Source organism: Heptranchias perlo, chromosome 34, assembly GCF_035084215.1.
Source record: "Heptranchias perlo isolate sHepPer1 chromosome 34, sHepPer1.hap1, whole genome shotgun sequence".
Taxonomy (NCBI): Eukaryota; Metazoa; Chordata; class Chondrichthyes; order Hexanchiformes; family Hexanchidae; genus Heptranchias; species Heptranchias perlo.
The window spans coordinates 3,694,782-3,711,723 of record NC_090358.1 but is presented as its reverse complement, the minus strand read 5'-3'; the positions used below and the strand labels follow the sequence as shown (position 1 = coordinate 3,711,723).

General features: G+C 42.7%; 1 protein-coding gene across 2 annotated transcripts in view; it reads right to left on the bottom strand.

Moving 5' to 3' along the window:
• The window catches only part of LOC137301716 (uveal autoantigen with coiled-coil domains and ankyrin repeats protein-like), a 116,946-nt gene extending 106,661 nt beyond the window's left edge, over window positions 1-10,285 (bottom strand). For both annotated transcript variants that reach the window (XM_067971301.1, XM_067971303.1), the window contains exon 1: window positions 10,120-10,285. In XM_067971301.1, the coding sequence (XP_067827402.1) occupies window positions 10,120-10,167 (48 nt within the window). In that variant the 5' untranslated portion in view covers window positions 10,168-10,285. The remainder of the gene's footprint in view (window positions 1-10,119) is intronic.
• Between the last annotated feature and the right edge of the window lie 6,657 nt (window positions 10,286-16,942).

Genomic DNA, 16,942 nt, shown 5'->3' with positions numbered 1-16,942 from the left:
TTTATGTTAAATTTTCTGATCCATGATTCCTTATCCCATCCAAGCTATTCTGTACCAATGCTCCCCTGTTTACTATACCCACAGAGGAGAAAAAAAGTTACAAAAACCTCATGAACACTTTCAAAAACTATTTTAAGTGTGGCCCAGGCAACAGGTCAACTCCCAGCCAGCCACCCACGCTTTCCTTTGTTGATTAGCTTCTGGTGTGGGTAGTGGAGGATGAGGCAAAGGCTAGTGAATGAGATGTCGAAGTGAAGCCAGTTTAAACAGTCTCACACATTAATTATGTGGTTCCACCCTTGTATTAAGAATCAATCTTTTCCAGGCTCCCCAGAAGGTTCAGCAAGTGAACAGTTGCGATGCAGAGACCAGGAAGATGTCAGGTTTGATTCTTGGTCGGAATTGGAAGCAGCTGATTTCAACTGAGGTGGTGGTGGTCAAACAACAACTTGCATTTATATAGCGCCTCTAACGTAGTAAAACATCCCAAGGCGCTTCACAGGAACGTCAAACAAAATTTGACACCAAGCCCCATAAGGAGATATTAGGATAGGAAGAGGTAGGTTTTAAGGAGCATCTTAAAAAGGAGAGAGAGAGAGATGGAGAGGTTTTTGGAGGGAATTCCGGAGCTTAGGGCCTAGGCAGCTGAAGGCATGGTCGCCAATGGTGGAGCGATTAAAATCGGGGCTGCGCAAGAGGCCAGAATTGGAGGAGCGCAGAGATCTTGGAGGGTTGTAGGGCTGGAGGAGGTTACAGAGATAGGAAGGGGGGAGGCCATGGCGGTACTTGAAAACAAGGATGAGAGTTTTTAAAAATCGAGGGGTTGCCAGACCAGGAGCCAATTTAGGTCAGCGAGCACAGGGATGATGGGTGTACGGGACTTGGTGCGAATTATGATGGGGCAGCAGAGTTTTGGATGAGCTCAAGTTTATGGAGCAGCACTACAACTGGTTTCAGAAACCCCTTTGCTCTAAGCTCCTAATCGTTATCCAACAACAGCGCGTGTGCACAAGGTACAATAAGGACGTTCAGTCAAGGCTCACACTTCGGCAAGTTAATGGAGGGACAGTGGTGTCCTTGGAACCGTTGAGGAGCAGTGCTCTCGGGAAAGGAATGGAGGGAAGAAAAGTTAACAAAGAAAATTGGTGAGCAAAGGGTGGGGGATCATCACCATTTCAACTACTCCACTGGCATATGTTTTGGCAGCTGCAGAATCTACTTTACTAGACGGTTGGTGCATGAATGGATTTGGATAACTCTCATTGTTTGCAGGTTACAAAGAGCCAGTGCTGCCCAGCAAAGCAGCAAAGGATCTCATACCTGGTTCAAAAGCAACATAATATTATGACGTGATGCAAGATGCCAACACTACCACTGGGATTTCATAAAAGTGTAACTGTGCAAGAGAGACAGCAAGCGAGCAAGAGCACAAGAGAATCATAAATGATGGAAAGTGCCTGAATTTCTCCCCTGCCATCTCCTGGAATTTTCACTCCTGAAGTCGGTGATTCACGCTGGGGTAGAGTTCCATGGGAGCCACCAGTACCTTGCACAGGTGGCTATTCTTCATACACGAGCATAGGCAGTGAGCGACAACAGACTATGCAACTGTAAAGGGAATATCACAGACAAGCCCAACCCTGGTTCCCACGAATCTACAGACATCCGGCAAAGCCTCGATTTTAAAATTCTCATTCTTGTTTTCAAAATGCCTCAATAGCCTCGACCCTCCCTATCTCTGTAACCTCCTCCAGCCCTACAACCCTCCGAGATCTCTGCGGAGGTCCGGCCTGTTGCACATCCCCGATTTTCGCCGCTCCACCATTGGAGGCCGTGCCTTCAGCTGCCTAGGGCCTCAGCTATGGAATTCCCTCCCTAAACCTCTCTGTATCTCTCTCCTCTTTTAAGAGACTCCTTAAAACCGACCTCTTTGACCAAGGTTTTGGTCACCTGTCCTAATATCTCCTTATGTGGCTCAGTGTCAAATTTTGTTTGATAAATCACTCCTGTGAAGCGCCTTGGGACGTTCTTACTACATTAAAAGGCGCTATATAAATGCAAGTTGTTGTTTTTGTACAAATGCACTTTCTACATCAAAGGCCCCTAGGCTGCCGTCAAGAACAGAAACTCTGGATGATTTATTTTCCACTCCCCTAATCTGGTGACACTGAAGCCCAACTGGATCAGATCAGGAAATTCAGCACAAATTCCCGATTTGTACGGTTCAGTAGCAGAGAACACATTCATTTACCTCGCAAGGCATTGGAAGGTCAATATCTGACTGACACGAAATTCAAGAATCTACCAGTTCTAATGCAGGGTACCTAGAAAATCCTTTAATTCTCCAGAGTCTCAATTCAAAGAATCTGCTTGAAAGACACCCATGCTATAGACTAACTTTACAATACCATTAAACTACATGCTTATTTCAATCAAATGAAGTGTTAGGAAATTGAGTAATGAACTGGACAAAGTATTGCTTTTTACTCACATTAGTGGATCAAGTCATTAGTCACATAAGATAACTGATGTCAGGCAATGAATTACTGCCTTGTAGTGTAGGAGGACTCAATTATGGGAAACGTCTAGAAAAACTTGGTCTCTTCAGCCTTGACAAGGGGAGACAGAGGGGCCAGAGAGAGGTTTGTGCTGAGCTTTATGGAAAGGATGTTTTTTTTTTAATTATTCGTTCATGGGATGTGGGCGTCGCTGGCGAGGCCAGCTTTTATTGCCCATCCCTAATTGCCCCCGAGAAGGTGGTGGTGAGCCAAATGTACCAAATCATTTTGCAATTTCAAAAGTAAAAACATCAAAAAAAAAATTCTGAAAAAGCAGGTCTGTACTTGGTTATTCAAAGTGTATCAGATATCCTGGGTGTGTAGGTTTGCTATGTGTCACCATGCCAACTCAAACGTTAGATCCATTGTTCTATAACTACTGGGGCTCAGCACAGTCTCTTTGGGCTGCTTGCTCTTCCCTCCCAAATTTTATATCCAACTCCACCACCAGCTGCCATCCCAAGCAGATACAGTTTCAAGGGTAAAATCCCTGACTGACTTAACATAATGTTACGTTTATTTTTTAAAAAAAACAATTCCCCCACCAGGCCACATATTACCTGCAGTTGTTTTAAAAAAAAGTGTATTTTTTTTTGCCCTTTTTCTGACTCAAGTGGAGAAGCTAATGTCCATCTAAGTTCCTTGACCACTCAAAGGAATGGAAGCAGACGTGGACAACCCACTCTGCGCCACTGCCACAATGTTTTCCTCTCCGTACATGAAAATACCCCATCGCGAACAGTTTCATCAACTAAGGAACATAGGAACAGGAGGAGGCCATTCAGCCCCTCGAGCCTGTTCCGCCATTCAAATAGATCATGGCTGATCTGTATCTTGACTCCATTTACCCGCCTTGGTGCTATATCCCTTATCTAACAAAAATCTAAGTTTTGAAAATTTCAATTGACCTCCAGCTTTTTTCTTGGTGGGGGGGGGGGGGGGGGGAAGAAGAGTTCCAGATTTCCATTCCCCTTTGTGTGAAGAAGTGCTCCCTGACATCACCCCTAAATGGCCGTGCTCTAATTTTAAGATCACGCCCCCTTGGTCTGGACTCCCCCCACACACCAGAGGAAATAGTTTCTCTCTGTCAAATCCTTCGGCCTCCCTAAACCGAGGAGGAAAGGCCGGGGAGAAAAGAGAAATTCTGAAATAAAAACGGAAATTGCTGGAAGTGGTACAGGATGTCAGTAAGTACGCCTGTGAAGAGAAAAGGCAGATGAGGTCGTTTCAGGTTAGTAATCTATCAGAATGAGGGGTCCATGCTCAAAGTCATAACCTGCCTTTTCTCTTTACAGATGTACTGTGTATTTCCAGCATTTTCTGAATTTTTAGCTTTTATTTCCGATTTCCAACATTTATAGATTTTTCCTTTTCATTTTACGAAGAGAAATTTCTGATCATTTAGAACCACTTTCTAATGCAGCTGTAGCATAAATGCATGTATCGTGTGGCAGAGTAAGCCGAATTTACTTCAGTTTTCATTTTTAAAGTATGAACACACCAATTATTACACCAGGGTAATCTTGCAACCGTAACCTCAATGCCACATATCCTTTACATCAGAGGCAGATCTCTACGATTGATCTAACTCCCATAATGACAAGTCAATGTAGACAGCTATCATCAGTGGTTCTAGGGGATACAGATGCCTCAGTCATGGAGACAGCAGCTCCTGTAACAGCAGTTTTCACAGGCAGCTATCTGCGATAGTTATATGTATAAATCAGTTAGAGACAGCTGTCTGCAGCAAGATATGGAAAACATTCTTTAGACTACAGACTGTGATTGCACAATTACTGGGTGAATCACAGTACGTTCATTCCCTCATTGCATGTCCTTACATTGGCTGTAACAAACTAATGCAATGACGTGCGTGGCACTTTGGGAGAAAGAATATTTCAGAACCTTTAGAGAAAAAGAGGCCCACACCCAAAATGTTAAAAATGCATGGTATAAAAGTTAGCAGTTTGTTTTGACTGCAGATTTCCATCACTTAGCAGGAGGTCAACTCATATTCTCCCCCAGCTCCACTCTGCTACAACACAGAAAAGACAACCGGACAGGAAAAGTAAGATGCTGATATAGACTCAAGGACTCTGGCAGCGATTCTCAAATTCCTCAAACGCACTTGTATTGAAAGGAGTTTTCTTCAAAACTGAATATACACAGCTTAACTTCAAAGTCTTACCTTCAGTTACTGCTGCTAACAACTAATATTTGGTTTGTTTTAATGTGGGGCTGTATTCTGTGCAACAGCAAAGACGTCATATTTGAAACATTCCGGCACCAAACGAGGTGTATGAGGAGCTTACTAAATAAGAAGAGAGTTTTACTGAAAAAAAAAATCACAATCTATTTTAATAACGTACAATGCAAAAACCAAGACCGAACACATTGCTTCAACCATCAACCCGCATTGCTCCAAATCCCAGCACTGGATGTATTGCTGTGTTCCTCCCACAATCAACATGTACAATGGTTGCATAAAAATATACATAAATGTACACTTTCGTAAAACATGTCTGCGAATGTACACAAACATACAATGGCTTCATAAAGACCATCGTGTGAGCACTGTCACCACAAGGATGCTAGCGGTTTAAAGGAGAACAGCCCATCATCTTCTTCGCAGGGCAACTAAGGGTGGGCAATAAATGCGGCCTAGCCAGCGTCTCCCACATCTCGAGAGGAAATATCAAATAAAATACGTGTGAATATACTTTAAGGATCAAAAAAAAATTGTAAGAGTTCTATGGAATTATAGGAGTGATTTCCACCCCCTCCAATTTTGGACCTTTTTTTTTGCCACCAGTACCAAGCACATTTCACATCAATGAGTGCAGGTATCTGTACTGAAGGATTAGCCACTGAAAATGTAGCCCCACTAATATTTCCAAGTAATCAACAGTCGATTAAAATTTTACAAAATTCAAATATAAAAAGGCAGCTGTGTAAATTAACTGGATTGCTCGTGTAAATTTATTGCTCATTAATGGACCTACCCCCACAAAAAAAAGCTGTGTTAACCCCATTAGGTTCAAATCTGCCAAGAAACCCATGCTTTTATCTTACAGGAATGCAGCTGACAGGAGAATGAAGGTCTTCCTCTCTCCGTTGCATTCCACTGTACAAAGCTTTCCATGCTCAGGGAACCACTGACGTCATGAAATGTGGATCTATAAACATGCAAGCCAATTAAGGTTCACAAAAGTCAACGCGAGAAGTCAGTCAGTTTATCTCCTTCTCTGCCTGGATTTCACTGGTTCAGCAACTAAGCCTCCACATTCCACCACACTGGCGAGTGCCATCAGCATCCAACTAAGTGATGGGGGAAAAGCACGACACACAGACATCACTCTTTCTGTGCAGCAACATCAGAGATACAGGCAATACAGAATACAAGTGCAGCGGTCAAGCTGATAAAACTGCCCTTCCTTATCCTTAATTCTTAAAGTGGAAAGAAAGAACTTGCATTTACATAGCACCTCAGGACATCCAAATGCACTTCACAATGAAGTACTTTTTGAAGTGTAGTCACTGTTGTAATGTAGGAAATGCAACAGCCAATTTGCACACAGCAAGATCCCACAAACAACACTGTTTTAATGATATTGGTTGAGGAATTTAATGTTGGCCAGGACACCAGGGAGAACTCTCCTGCTCTTCTTCCGAATAGTGCCATGGGATCTTTTACGTCGACTTGAGGGGGCAGACAGGGTCTCGGTTTAACATCTCATCCGAAAGACGGCATCTCCCACAGTGTCAGCGTAGACTATGTGCTCAAGTCCCTGGAGTGGGGCTTGAACCCACAACCTTCTGAGTCAAGAGGAGAGAATGCTACCCACTGAGCCACTGCTAACACCATTTGCTTTGAATACAGTAAAGCATCATAGTACCCTTTCAGGCAGATTTATACCCACACACGCAAAGAACTGGTCAATCAAGTACTTGGGAAGGGTAAAGAAAATTAAGTTCAATTAGACAGTTCACATTCTGGAATGTTAATAGCCTGCATTTAGCTCTAAATCCACTACCATTGTAGTGCAATGATTAGGTTTAACATTACAGTGAATTCATTATGTTTACTGTGATATTTTAAGTTACAAACCATATCACATGTAATGACAGTGTCATGAGACATGTAGATAAACCAACACATCTGAACACGGAAAGTATTTCACTACTTGACAAGAGACAAATACAACTCCCAAAGTGCAAAGGTCAAGTGGGTTACATTCTTTCTAAAATCATAAGATATCTGATATCCCACCTGCTCAAAGAGGAGTCATTATACTCATGCCCCATAGTTGAATGGCAAACAATTAATGGGGGCTCCTTAGAACAAGAGGACTATAAAAGGTGCACATCTGACCAAATTGCAGGGTTGGGTAGTATTAACTATTTCCCACTCCTGGCCCCTTTTCACTTCGGTGGTCATCTTAAGGTACTTTGAAACCATTCTTACACTAGCACTCCATTAGATTAGATTCCAGGAGACTAGCATCCATAAACCAGCTCCCAGCATTTACACTACTGAATCAGACTCCCTTAATCCAGCAGCAGTTTTCTATGTCCAGTTTCTCGCCAAGTATACGACTCTGCTGCTGGAATAAATGAGATGGCTTTATTAGCTTCAACCCTAGGAACAGGTTCACGAGTCCGGGAATCCAACCCAAACAAGTGCAAATACAAAAGCTGCTTTATGAACTGTGTGATCCACGCACCAATACAAATTAATGCTGCAAATGATCCTATTTTTAAGCAGTCCAGTGGAATTGTAGCGATAGACAAGCCTAACCTCACCAGGATACATTCAAGTACTTTAGGGGCAATGACTGATTATGGGGAGGGTTTAGCCCAATTAAACCATTTTAAAAATAAAGTTAACTAAAAATAAAATTAAACCAAAACGGTCTAAATGTTGCAAAGGATAAAGTGAGAAAGGAAGGCAGTGGGAAGACTTAAAAAAAAAGATCTGCATTTATATAGGGCCTTTCACGGCCTCAAGACGTCCCAAAGCACCTAACAGCCAATGAAGTACTTTTTGAAGTGCAGTCACTGTTGTAATGTAGGAAACAAAGCAGCCAATTTGTACACAGTAAGGTCCCACAAACAGCAATGAGATAACGATGAGAATCTGTTTTATTGATTTTGGTTGAGGGATAAATATCGGCCAGGACACCAGGGAGAACTCCCCTGCTCTTCTTTGGAATAGCAGCCGTGCAATCTTTTACGGTCCACCCGAGAGGGGAGACAGTGCCTCGGTTTAACATCTGAAAGACAGCACCTCCCAACAATGCTGCACTCTCTCAGTACTACACTGACGTAGCGCCCTGGATTATGTGCTCAAGTCTCTGGAGTAGTATTTGAATCCACAACCTTCTGACTGAATGAGGAGACAGGGTATGTGCATCCAGAACAGCAACGTACCATAACCCTTCTTTAAAAAATTTAAATTTACTCTGAATTAAAGGCTTATTGGGATTACATTTAATCTAAAGTGTCACAGTCAATATATTAGACAACTCATTACTGGAGCTATTTTTGACCTCCTCTATTTCCCACAAAGCTCTGAAATTTCTCCTACAGATTACAAAACAAGTTGCCAACTAAATACTCCATAACGTACACCCGATGCAGTTGTCCTTACTCAACCCGACAGAGCGCGTTTGGCGTAGAGTGAAGCACCTTAGCTCCTTCCAAAAGATGTTTAACATTAGGCAAAAACAGAAAAGTCTGGAAACATTCAGCAGGTCATTCAACATCTGGAGAGAACAGACTCATGAAGGCTTTGATGATGGGTCCACACCTGGAACTTTAGCTTGTTCTCTTCTCTCCACTCTGAATGTTTCCAGCACTTTTTGTTATTGTTTCAGATTTCCAGCATCCGCAGTATTTTGCCTTTTGTTTCTAATGTTTAACATAAGGTACTTTTATCTCTCAGGAGTGCAGCCAGAGTATGACAACCAGGTCTGCCTCCATCAGCTGTACTCCACAGTATAAATGCCCTCATTCTTGGGCACCAACTGCATCATAGACCCACAAAAAATGCTTATTGGGGGACAGACTATCACCTCCTCCTCACTTTCACTGTTACAGAAACAGGATCTCTGCATTACAGCCCAGCAGTAGCAGCAGCCATCTATAAATAAAAGAGGGGGGGAGGAAAGAATGACAGAGAGTTCCCTCTCGCTAGACAGGAACAGTATAGGAAATGTAAAAGCACCTCTAATTAATAACTGGAAAAAACATGACTTAAATCTACAATCGTAGAATTTCAAAGACTACTTTAAAAATATAAACAGTTACAATTTTCAAAAGCAAAAAAAAAAGTCTACAGACAAGTATGTGCACTAATAATCAGAGTAGCATCATAGCAAAATGAGCCAGCTACTGTAGAGATATAGAAAATGCTCAAAGAGCTGCAATGTTGCACTAGGCACCCAATGATTTAACTTGGGAACATAGGGACAGGGTTAGGCCATTCAGCCCCTCAAGCCTGCTCCGTCATTCAATTATATCATGGCTGATCTGTACCTCAATTCGATATCCCTTGATATCCTAACAAAAATCTATCGATCAAAGTCTGGAAAGCTCCAATTGACACCCAGGAACCACAAACTTCTGGGAAATTTGAAAAGTGAATTCAGACCAAGTGCAGAAAACAGAATACTTGGACGCACCACAAAATTATATTTTCTCGAGACTAACTAAACAAACAAGTAGTATGGAAAATATTGGATAACTGGGAGTGATTACAGGACTGTCATCTCATCACAGCAGACAGCTGCTTTCTACGGAGAACAAAATATCTGGGAATGATTATTAGGCTTCAACATAACCGAGGGGTTCATACTGATTATAAATCAGGACTAATGGAAACCCGGGAATTAACAAATCTGAAATATCATCTGGAGGGTTCAAGATAACAGCCAAAAACAAACAAACATTCACCCCAAATCATTCTGTGAAAAACCCTAATTATAGGCAAGAATGGTCATGTTCAATTCACTTTCAAACTTACACTTACAGAACTATACCTATGAAACCTAAACAGGAGCCTGGGCGTGGTATTTTGTGTCAGTAGCAACTGTGTTCAGTATTGTGGGTGTAAATACTTAGCAAGCAGCCTCTTCAGCATACAGTGCACTTAAACTATTAATTCTACTCAACAACAAACCTCCCTGATAGAATATGCCAGCAGTACATTTCAGGTTTTCTTTTTTTTTTAAATTACAACTTTGTAACATTGGTCTTTTTGCCAAATCGACCCCTTCCCCACATGAAGGGGGGGGGAACTGCGTTGAACGACCAGTAAAAGTGGTACTTGGATTAGAAGACGGATGATGCATTTTAAAACACACTGGAGTCACTCAGTAACACACACAATGACACAGTGCTGCTAAGTCAGGCTCTAAAGGAAGTTTTCTATGGAAAACATTAATTAAACTTCAGAAGTACAGAATAAACAAAAGCGCCCCGACTCAAAACGGGTCTTTGCTAATCTTCAAACTTATTCATCAAAGCACCGCAAACGACGTGCCTCCAACTTTGAACTTACATTGAGATTCACTTCGTGTTTCTTCAACCGTGACTTCAAACTCTTCATGGCTTCAATATAAAGTTCACTTTTTTTTTTCCACTTCCCCCAGCAGTGTTTGACTTCTTTAAGTTTTAACTCGGACAGATGTTCAACGGGAAGAGGTGGAAATTCGCGCCCTGCCCGAGCCTTCCCCCCCCTCCCCCGCCGCCGCTGCCAAACTCGCCCAAACTTTTTCCTTCTTTGAACATTGGCTCCGCTCCGCGCACCGACTCGCCCCTCACCTGACGCCCGGCGTCACCTTTGATTGACACCGGCCGCGGACCAATGGTGTCCTCGCCGGGGGCGGCGGGCAAGCCAATCGGGCATGGGGGAGGCGGGATATCCTAGGTTTTGATTGACAGGCTCTGCCCGGGCCCTGGGGGGGGGGCGGAGGAGGAAAGGGGCGGAGCCTTACCTGAGCTCTCACCTGGGCGGGAGGAAACAGGGCGCTCACCTGAAGCTGCAACGTGACAGCAAAATTCAAAAAAAAAAGCTGATCAAAGGAGACTTCTGCATTGCTCATCATTATGAAAAAACTGCCGCAAAGATGTCTGATCCTTTGTTTTATAATTTAAAAAAAAAACTCCTGCTATAGTAATTTTAATATTAAATCAAAAAAAAAACAAAAGGTCATTTTAACATTTACTGACTGGTATTTGCTGGCATTTGTTAAATGTGCAATATTACTCAGCCAATGGGAAGTTTATTTAGTGAGTAGCCAAACAACACAGACCAGACCAGACCAGGAAAAACCCAGATTTATCTCCAGTTGGTGCTGAGTTCTTTGATCTTATCTAGGGTGGCAGGTACAGGCCTTACAATTGAGCTCAGTAGGCCCGCCCTTGATCGCATTCTTTGCGAGAAAGAGCGTGTGTGTGAGTGTGAGGAAATTGGTCTCCCGTCCTAATATTGCCTCCTTTGGCTCAGTATCAATTCTTTTCTGATTACCCTCCGGTGAAGTGCCAAGGGACGGTTTCCTATATAAATGCAACTTGCTGTTGTTATTTTATTGACAATGTGGCTTGTGAAAATAGCCTCCAAAAAAAAAACTGATTCACCTTGAATTTCCTTAGGAGTACACCCGAGTGGCCTCCATAATTTTGGCAGATCGCCACGATCTGACTGAAGAATGACCTTTAGGTCATCCACACCAACCTACTTTCCAGCCATGGCTCATGGCTTCTTGCCTCTGAGTCAAGAATGTGGTGGGTTCAAGTCCACTCCAAGAAACTTAAACACAAAATCCAAACTGACGGTCCAATGCAGTACCGAAGGAGTGCTGCACTGTCGGAGGGGCTGTCTTTTGGATGAGACGTTAAAGCGAGCCCCCGTCTGCCTTCTCAGGTGGACATAAAAGATCCAATGGCACTATTTTGAAGAAGAAAAGCCATCTGAATATTCACTAAGTGGAACCCTTTGTGTTTCTCCATTAATCGGCAGCAGGGATACCACCAGTCGAACTGGGGGGACACCATTAATGGAAAAGATGTTTTGCATGGTTCTTATTTGCTGATGAGACACTAAACAAATCTACTGCAGTAACGCACATTTCCGATTAAGACTAAAATGACGCAAGAAATTAATTTGGCTCATGCTGTTTCGCCCATACTCGGCGTGATAGCAAATGAGATCATAAACATTTCTAGTAGCATAATAGGACAATACTGTGGTCGCCTTCACCGGAAAGGTGAAATTTGTGGGGAGTATTGGATTACAATCTGCTTTCTGTGCATAATTAACATGGACTCTTGGATAATGCGGAATATCAAAGCAATCTACTAATTAAATTTGCTGTTTGGGGATCCTCTCCAATATTTGCCTTCCTCTTGTTCTGTTGCTGAATGAAAATTACAAAGGAGCCTTCATCTGCAGAGATCGATCTATTGGTTACCTAATATTAAATATTATCCTGGTAAAGTACTTGGAACGATAGCATGATCGATTGTTAGCAATAGTGATTACAACAATAGAAGCATCATGGAGAGTTGGGTAGTGGACTGCCTGGAATGGAACCACAGAAGTTTGCAGCACATTCGGCTCATGGTGTCTGTGGACCTCAGCCATACAGACCAGGAAGCCCCAGATTTACTCACTGATCTGTGTCGCCTTCGCCTGATCTCAGATGGTGCAATGACAATTGGCTTCAGTTCCCTTGGCTGGAGAGAGGGAAAAAAAATGTCAAGGTCATGCTCCTGATTGCTATCCACGTCCTAGCAACACCAACCTGGCTGGTTCCTGCCGCTGGCTCTTGGAATTTCGGCAGGGTCAGAGGCGGAGCTGCACAGCAGGGCCCATCACGGTGTGATTGCTGGAATCGCAGCCCCGGTGGATTTCTGAGGCCATTGTAAATGCAGCAGGAAGATTTTCTCCCATCACTACTTCTATTGAAATTGTTCGAGCATTCCACCCTTCCAATGCAGGTAACACATTCGCACTTGGAGTACTGTGCACAGTTCTGGTTTCCATATTACAAAAAGGACAAGAAGGCACAGGGGAAGGTGCAAAAAAAGATTTACCAGGATGATACCAGATCTGAGAGGTATCTCAGTAACTGTTCAAATGTGCAGACACATGGCAGATGAAATTTAATGCAAAGAATTGTGAAGTGATACATTTTGGTAGGTAGAATAAGGAGATGCAATATAAATTAAATGGTACAATTTTAAAGGAACAGAGAGACCTGGGGGTGCACATATACAAATCTTTAAAGGTGGCAGGACAAGTTGAGAAGGCTGTTAAAAAAGTATATGGGATCCTGGGATTTATTAATAGAGGCATAGAGTACAAAAGCAAATAAGTTATGATAAACCTTTATATAACACTGGTTAGGCCTCAGCTGGAATATTGTGTTCAATTCTGGGCACCGCACTTTAGGATGGATATCAAGGCCTTAGAGAAGGTGCAGAAGAGATTTACTGGAATGGTACCAGGGACGAGGGACTTCAGTTATGTGAAGAGAACAGAGCAGCTGGGGTTGTTCTCTGTACAGCAAAGAAGGTTAAGGGAAGATTTGATAGAGGTGTTCAAAATCATGAATGGTTTTGATACAGTAAATAAAGAGAAACTGTTTCCAGTGGCAGAAGGGTCGGTAACCAGAGGACACGGATTTAAGGTAATCGGCAAAAGAGCCAGAGGCAACATGAGGAAACACTTTTTTACGCAGCGAGTTGTTATGATCTGGAATGCGCTGCCTGAAAGGGCGGTGGAAGCAGATTCAATAGTAACTTTCAAAAGGGAATTGGATAAATACTTGAAAAGAAAAAAATTACAGGGCTATGGGGAAAGAGCGGGGGAGTGGGACTAATTGGATAGCTATTTCATAGAGCCGGCACAGGCACAATGGGCCAAATGGCCTCCTCCAATTCTGTACCTATTATGATAACTATCAGGAAAGATTGAACAGGCTGGGGCTTTTTTCACTAGAAAAGAGAAGGCTGAGGGGTGACCTGATAGAAGTCTTTAAAATTATAAAGAGGTTTGATAGGGTAGATGTAGAGAAGATATTTCCACTTGTGGGGGAGTCCAAAACTAGGGGCCATAAATATAAGATAATCACTAGTAAATCCAATAGGGAATTCAGGAGAAACATCTTTACCCAGAGAGTGGTTAGAATGTGGAACTTGCTACCACATGGAATAGTTGAGGCGAACTCTCTCCCACAAAAAGTAGTAGATGCTAGCTCAAATAATAATTTTAAATCTGAGCTCGATAGATTTTTGCAAGCCAAGGGTATTAAAGGATATGGAGCCAAGGCAGGTGGATGGAGTTAGGATACAAATCAGCCATGATCTCATTGAATGGTGGAACAGGCTCAAGGGGCTGAATGGCCTTCACCTGTTCCTATGTTCCTATGAATAGCAAAGATGAATTTAAGGGGAAGCTAGATAAACACGTGAGGGAGAAAGGAATAGAAGGGTATGCAGATAGGGTGAGATGAAGAGGGATGGGAAGAGGCTCGAATGGAGCATAAACACCGGTAGAGACCAGTTGGGCTGAATGGCCTGTTTCTGTGCTGTACATTCTATGTAATTCTATGTAAAAAAAAACCTAGTGCCATTATTACAAGGCTACAGCAATTCGAGAAAAAGGCCCACCACCACTTTGTCAGGTCAGCTAGTGATGGACAATAAATGTGCCATCGTCAGCATCATCCACATCCCAAGGACAAATTAAACACAACTGCTAGCAAAAGTTGATGTGTATGGGCATTGGGTAAGGACAGGATTGTACTTGTCTGTGGGCTCTTCCATGCTAAAACAGTCTGCCAACACTTTCATATGAAGAACAGCTGCTTGAGCAAGTTACCAGAGGACAGTCAAAGAACCATGTCTCCAGCAGGAGTCAGCACTTCAGGAGAGGGGAGGAGAAAACACATCTGTATGAGCACCAAGCTGAAGGCATGACAATGGGGCTAAGAATATCTGGCAGGTGTGTGGCACAAGTAAAAGAAAAATAGCATTATGTTACCAATGTCGTAGTGTGCGTCTTAGCAAAAACAAATGCAAATATGATGTTTGACCTGTGCCTTTAAGTACCTATAGTAATGGTATTGCAGTAGGAAATAAACTGAATTTAGATCCAGAATAGCAATGTTGATGTTTGTGGTCCAAAATGTTATGCCACGGAATTGTAAGATCTAGATTTGCAACCAAACCAATGTCAACGTCTGTCAGAGGAAGGCATTGAGCGGAGGCCAGAGCTTAAATTTTCCTAGTAAACAGTTGGGATTTTCCAATATATGCTGGCACAGTTGAAGTTCCTCACCGCCAAAATGTACTTGGAAAATTACAAGAGTGGAACAGATGAGGAACGTAATTACACATATTTCAAGCGGTTCAATCAAACATAGCTTTGGCAAGATTCTGGGAGATGGTTACCAATCCTGAAACTTGGAAAGAAAATGGTGCATCTAAAGACTCATGGGTTAGGAGTTAGCTCCCCTGATGGTTCAGTGAGCCATGCAGGTCAGGAAGGGGTTCAATCCTTGGTTTATGTTGAGTGCAGATCACCCCTGTCAAGACTCCACTAAGGTAAGTACAATTGGCTTCAGTGCCTCTGCATATTACAATCAGATGGGCTTTCCACACCTGATGGCTGTCCAGACACCCCTGATGGAAGTGTGTGTGTGTATGCGTATGTGTGTATGTGTGTGTATACGTGTGTTTGTATGTGTGTGTGTTTGCACACGCATGTGTATGTGTGTGTGTATGCAAATGTGCATGCACCCAGATATCAGATTAGGGCAGGCTTGGCTGTGATGCCCCCTGTCATTCACACACACTGTCAAGGCTCACACTTCGGGTTAGGAAAATATACTGAACATTTGTATCAAATAGATACTTGCTATTTGTTCACATCAAAGCAGCTAATCATAACTCTCTTTTACCTTGTAACAGTCAGCGACAGAGACAGGTCAGGAGAGTCTTGAAACAGATCACCAACTTGTTCAGATAAGAGAGGATGAAACTAAAAATAAAGGTGAGGAACAACATGAAAAGATGGTAAGAGGATTAATAAACTGATATTGATGTGCTAGCACGCTGAATGAGATTATATTGACACAAGGACAGGTCCTGGGGGTTATATTGATATGGTAGCAAGCCCAATCTGGCCCAGTCTGCATCAATATGACCCCACTAGCTTGTTCCTTTTATTTTCAATAAAAGCTTAAATGGAGCTCAGTGGGCAGTTAGCCAGGCGGTGATAGCAATGCTATTGACATTGCAGATGGAAACACAACATCGCTCATCTCCTTGAAAGGGCAAACTCCAAGAACTGATGGATATGTATTTGTGATGAAGCTTTGCTGATGCATACAGACACTAAGTTCCTGCCAGATCTTGTGATCGATGAGAAATGTCACATCTGCATCTATTTATTATTAATTGCATTTTGGATAAAATGATGTTGACCACGAGTAAACCAAGTTTTCATAAATGACAGACCTGAGATTAAATCCAAACTTCAAGCATTTTTTTTCGTTGGAACCTCTAAATGTTGCAATGGAGTCTGACACCAGGAGACCTTTCTTGGATATAAAGGAGCATAGTCCTTATTCAATTGCACTCGGCAACCCTTTCTCATTTGCTTAGAAACAATCGGACACACAACAACAATAACAACAACTTGCATTTATATAGCACCTTTAATGTCGTAAAACGTCCCAAGACGCTTCGAGGAGCGATTATCAAACAAAATTTGACACCGAGCCGCATCAGGAGATATTAGGACAGGTGACCAAATGCTTGGACAAAAAGGCAGGTCTTAAGGAGCGTCCTATAGGAGGAGAGAGAGGTAGAGAGGCAGAGAGGTTTAGGGAGGGAATTCCGGAGCTTAGGGCCCGGGCAGATGAAGGCACGGCCGTCAATGGTGGAGCAATTAAATTCGGGGATGCGCAAGAGGCCAGAATTGGCGGAGCGCAGAGATCTTGGAGCGTCGTAGGGCTGGAGGAGGTTACAGTGATAGGGAGGGGTGAGGCCATGGAGAGAACACATTTTCTTCAGATAAACAATTGTGAATGTCCTTTTAATTTTTTAAGACAGATTTTGATCCAGTCAAGTTCTTGGTTACTACCATCTGTAAGTTTTTATACAATTTGCAAATTTGCCATAATTCCTAAAAACTCTCCAGCAAGATGTCCTTATGCCTTTGTTGGCTGTTCAATATCGCTGTAGCATCAATCTATTTAATGATTTATTGTGGCTGACCTTGATTCCTACACGTCTCCACGGTCATTTTGCTGATTAACCCCTGACGTGCCACGAGCAATGCCAGGGGACATCTACCAGTATATCCATACACA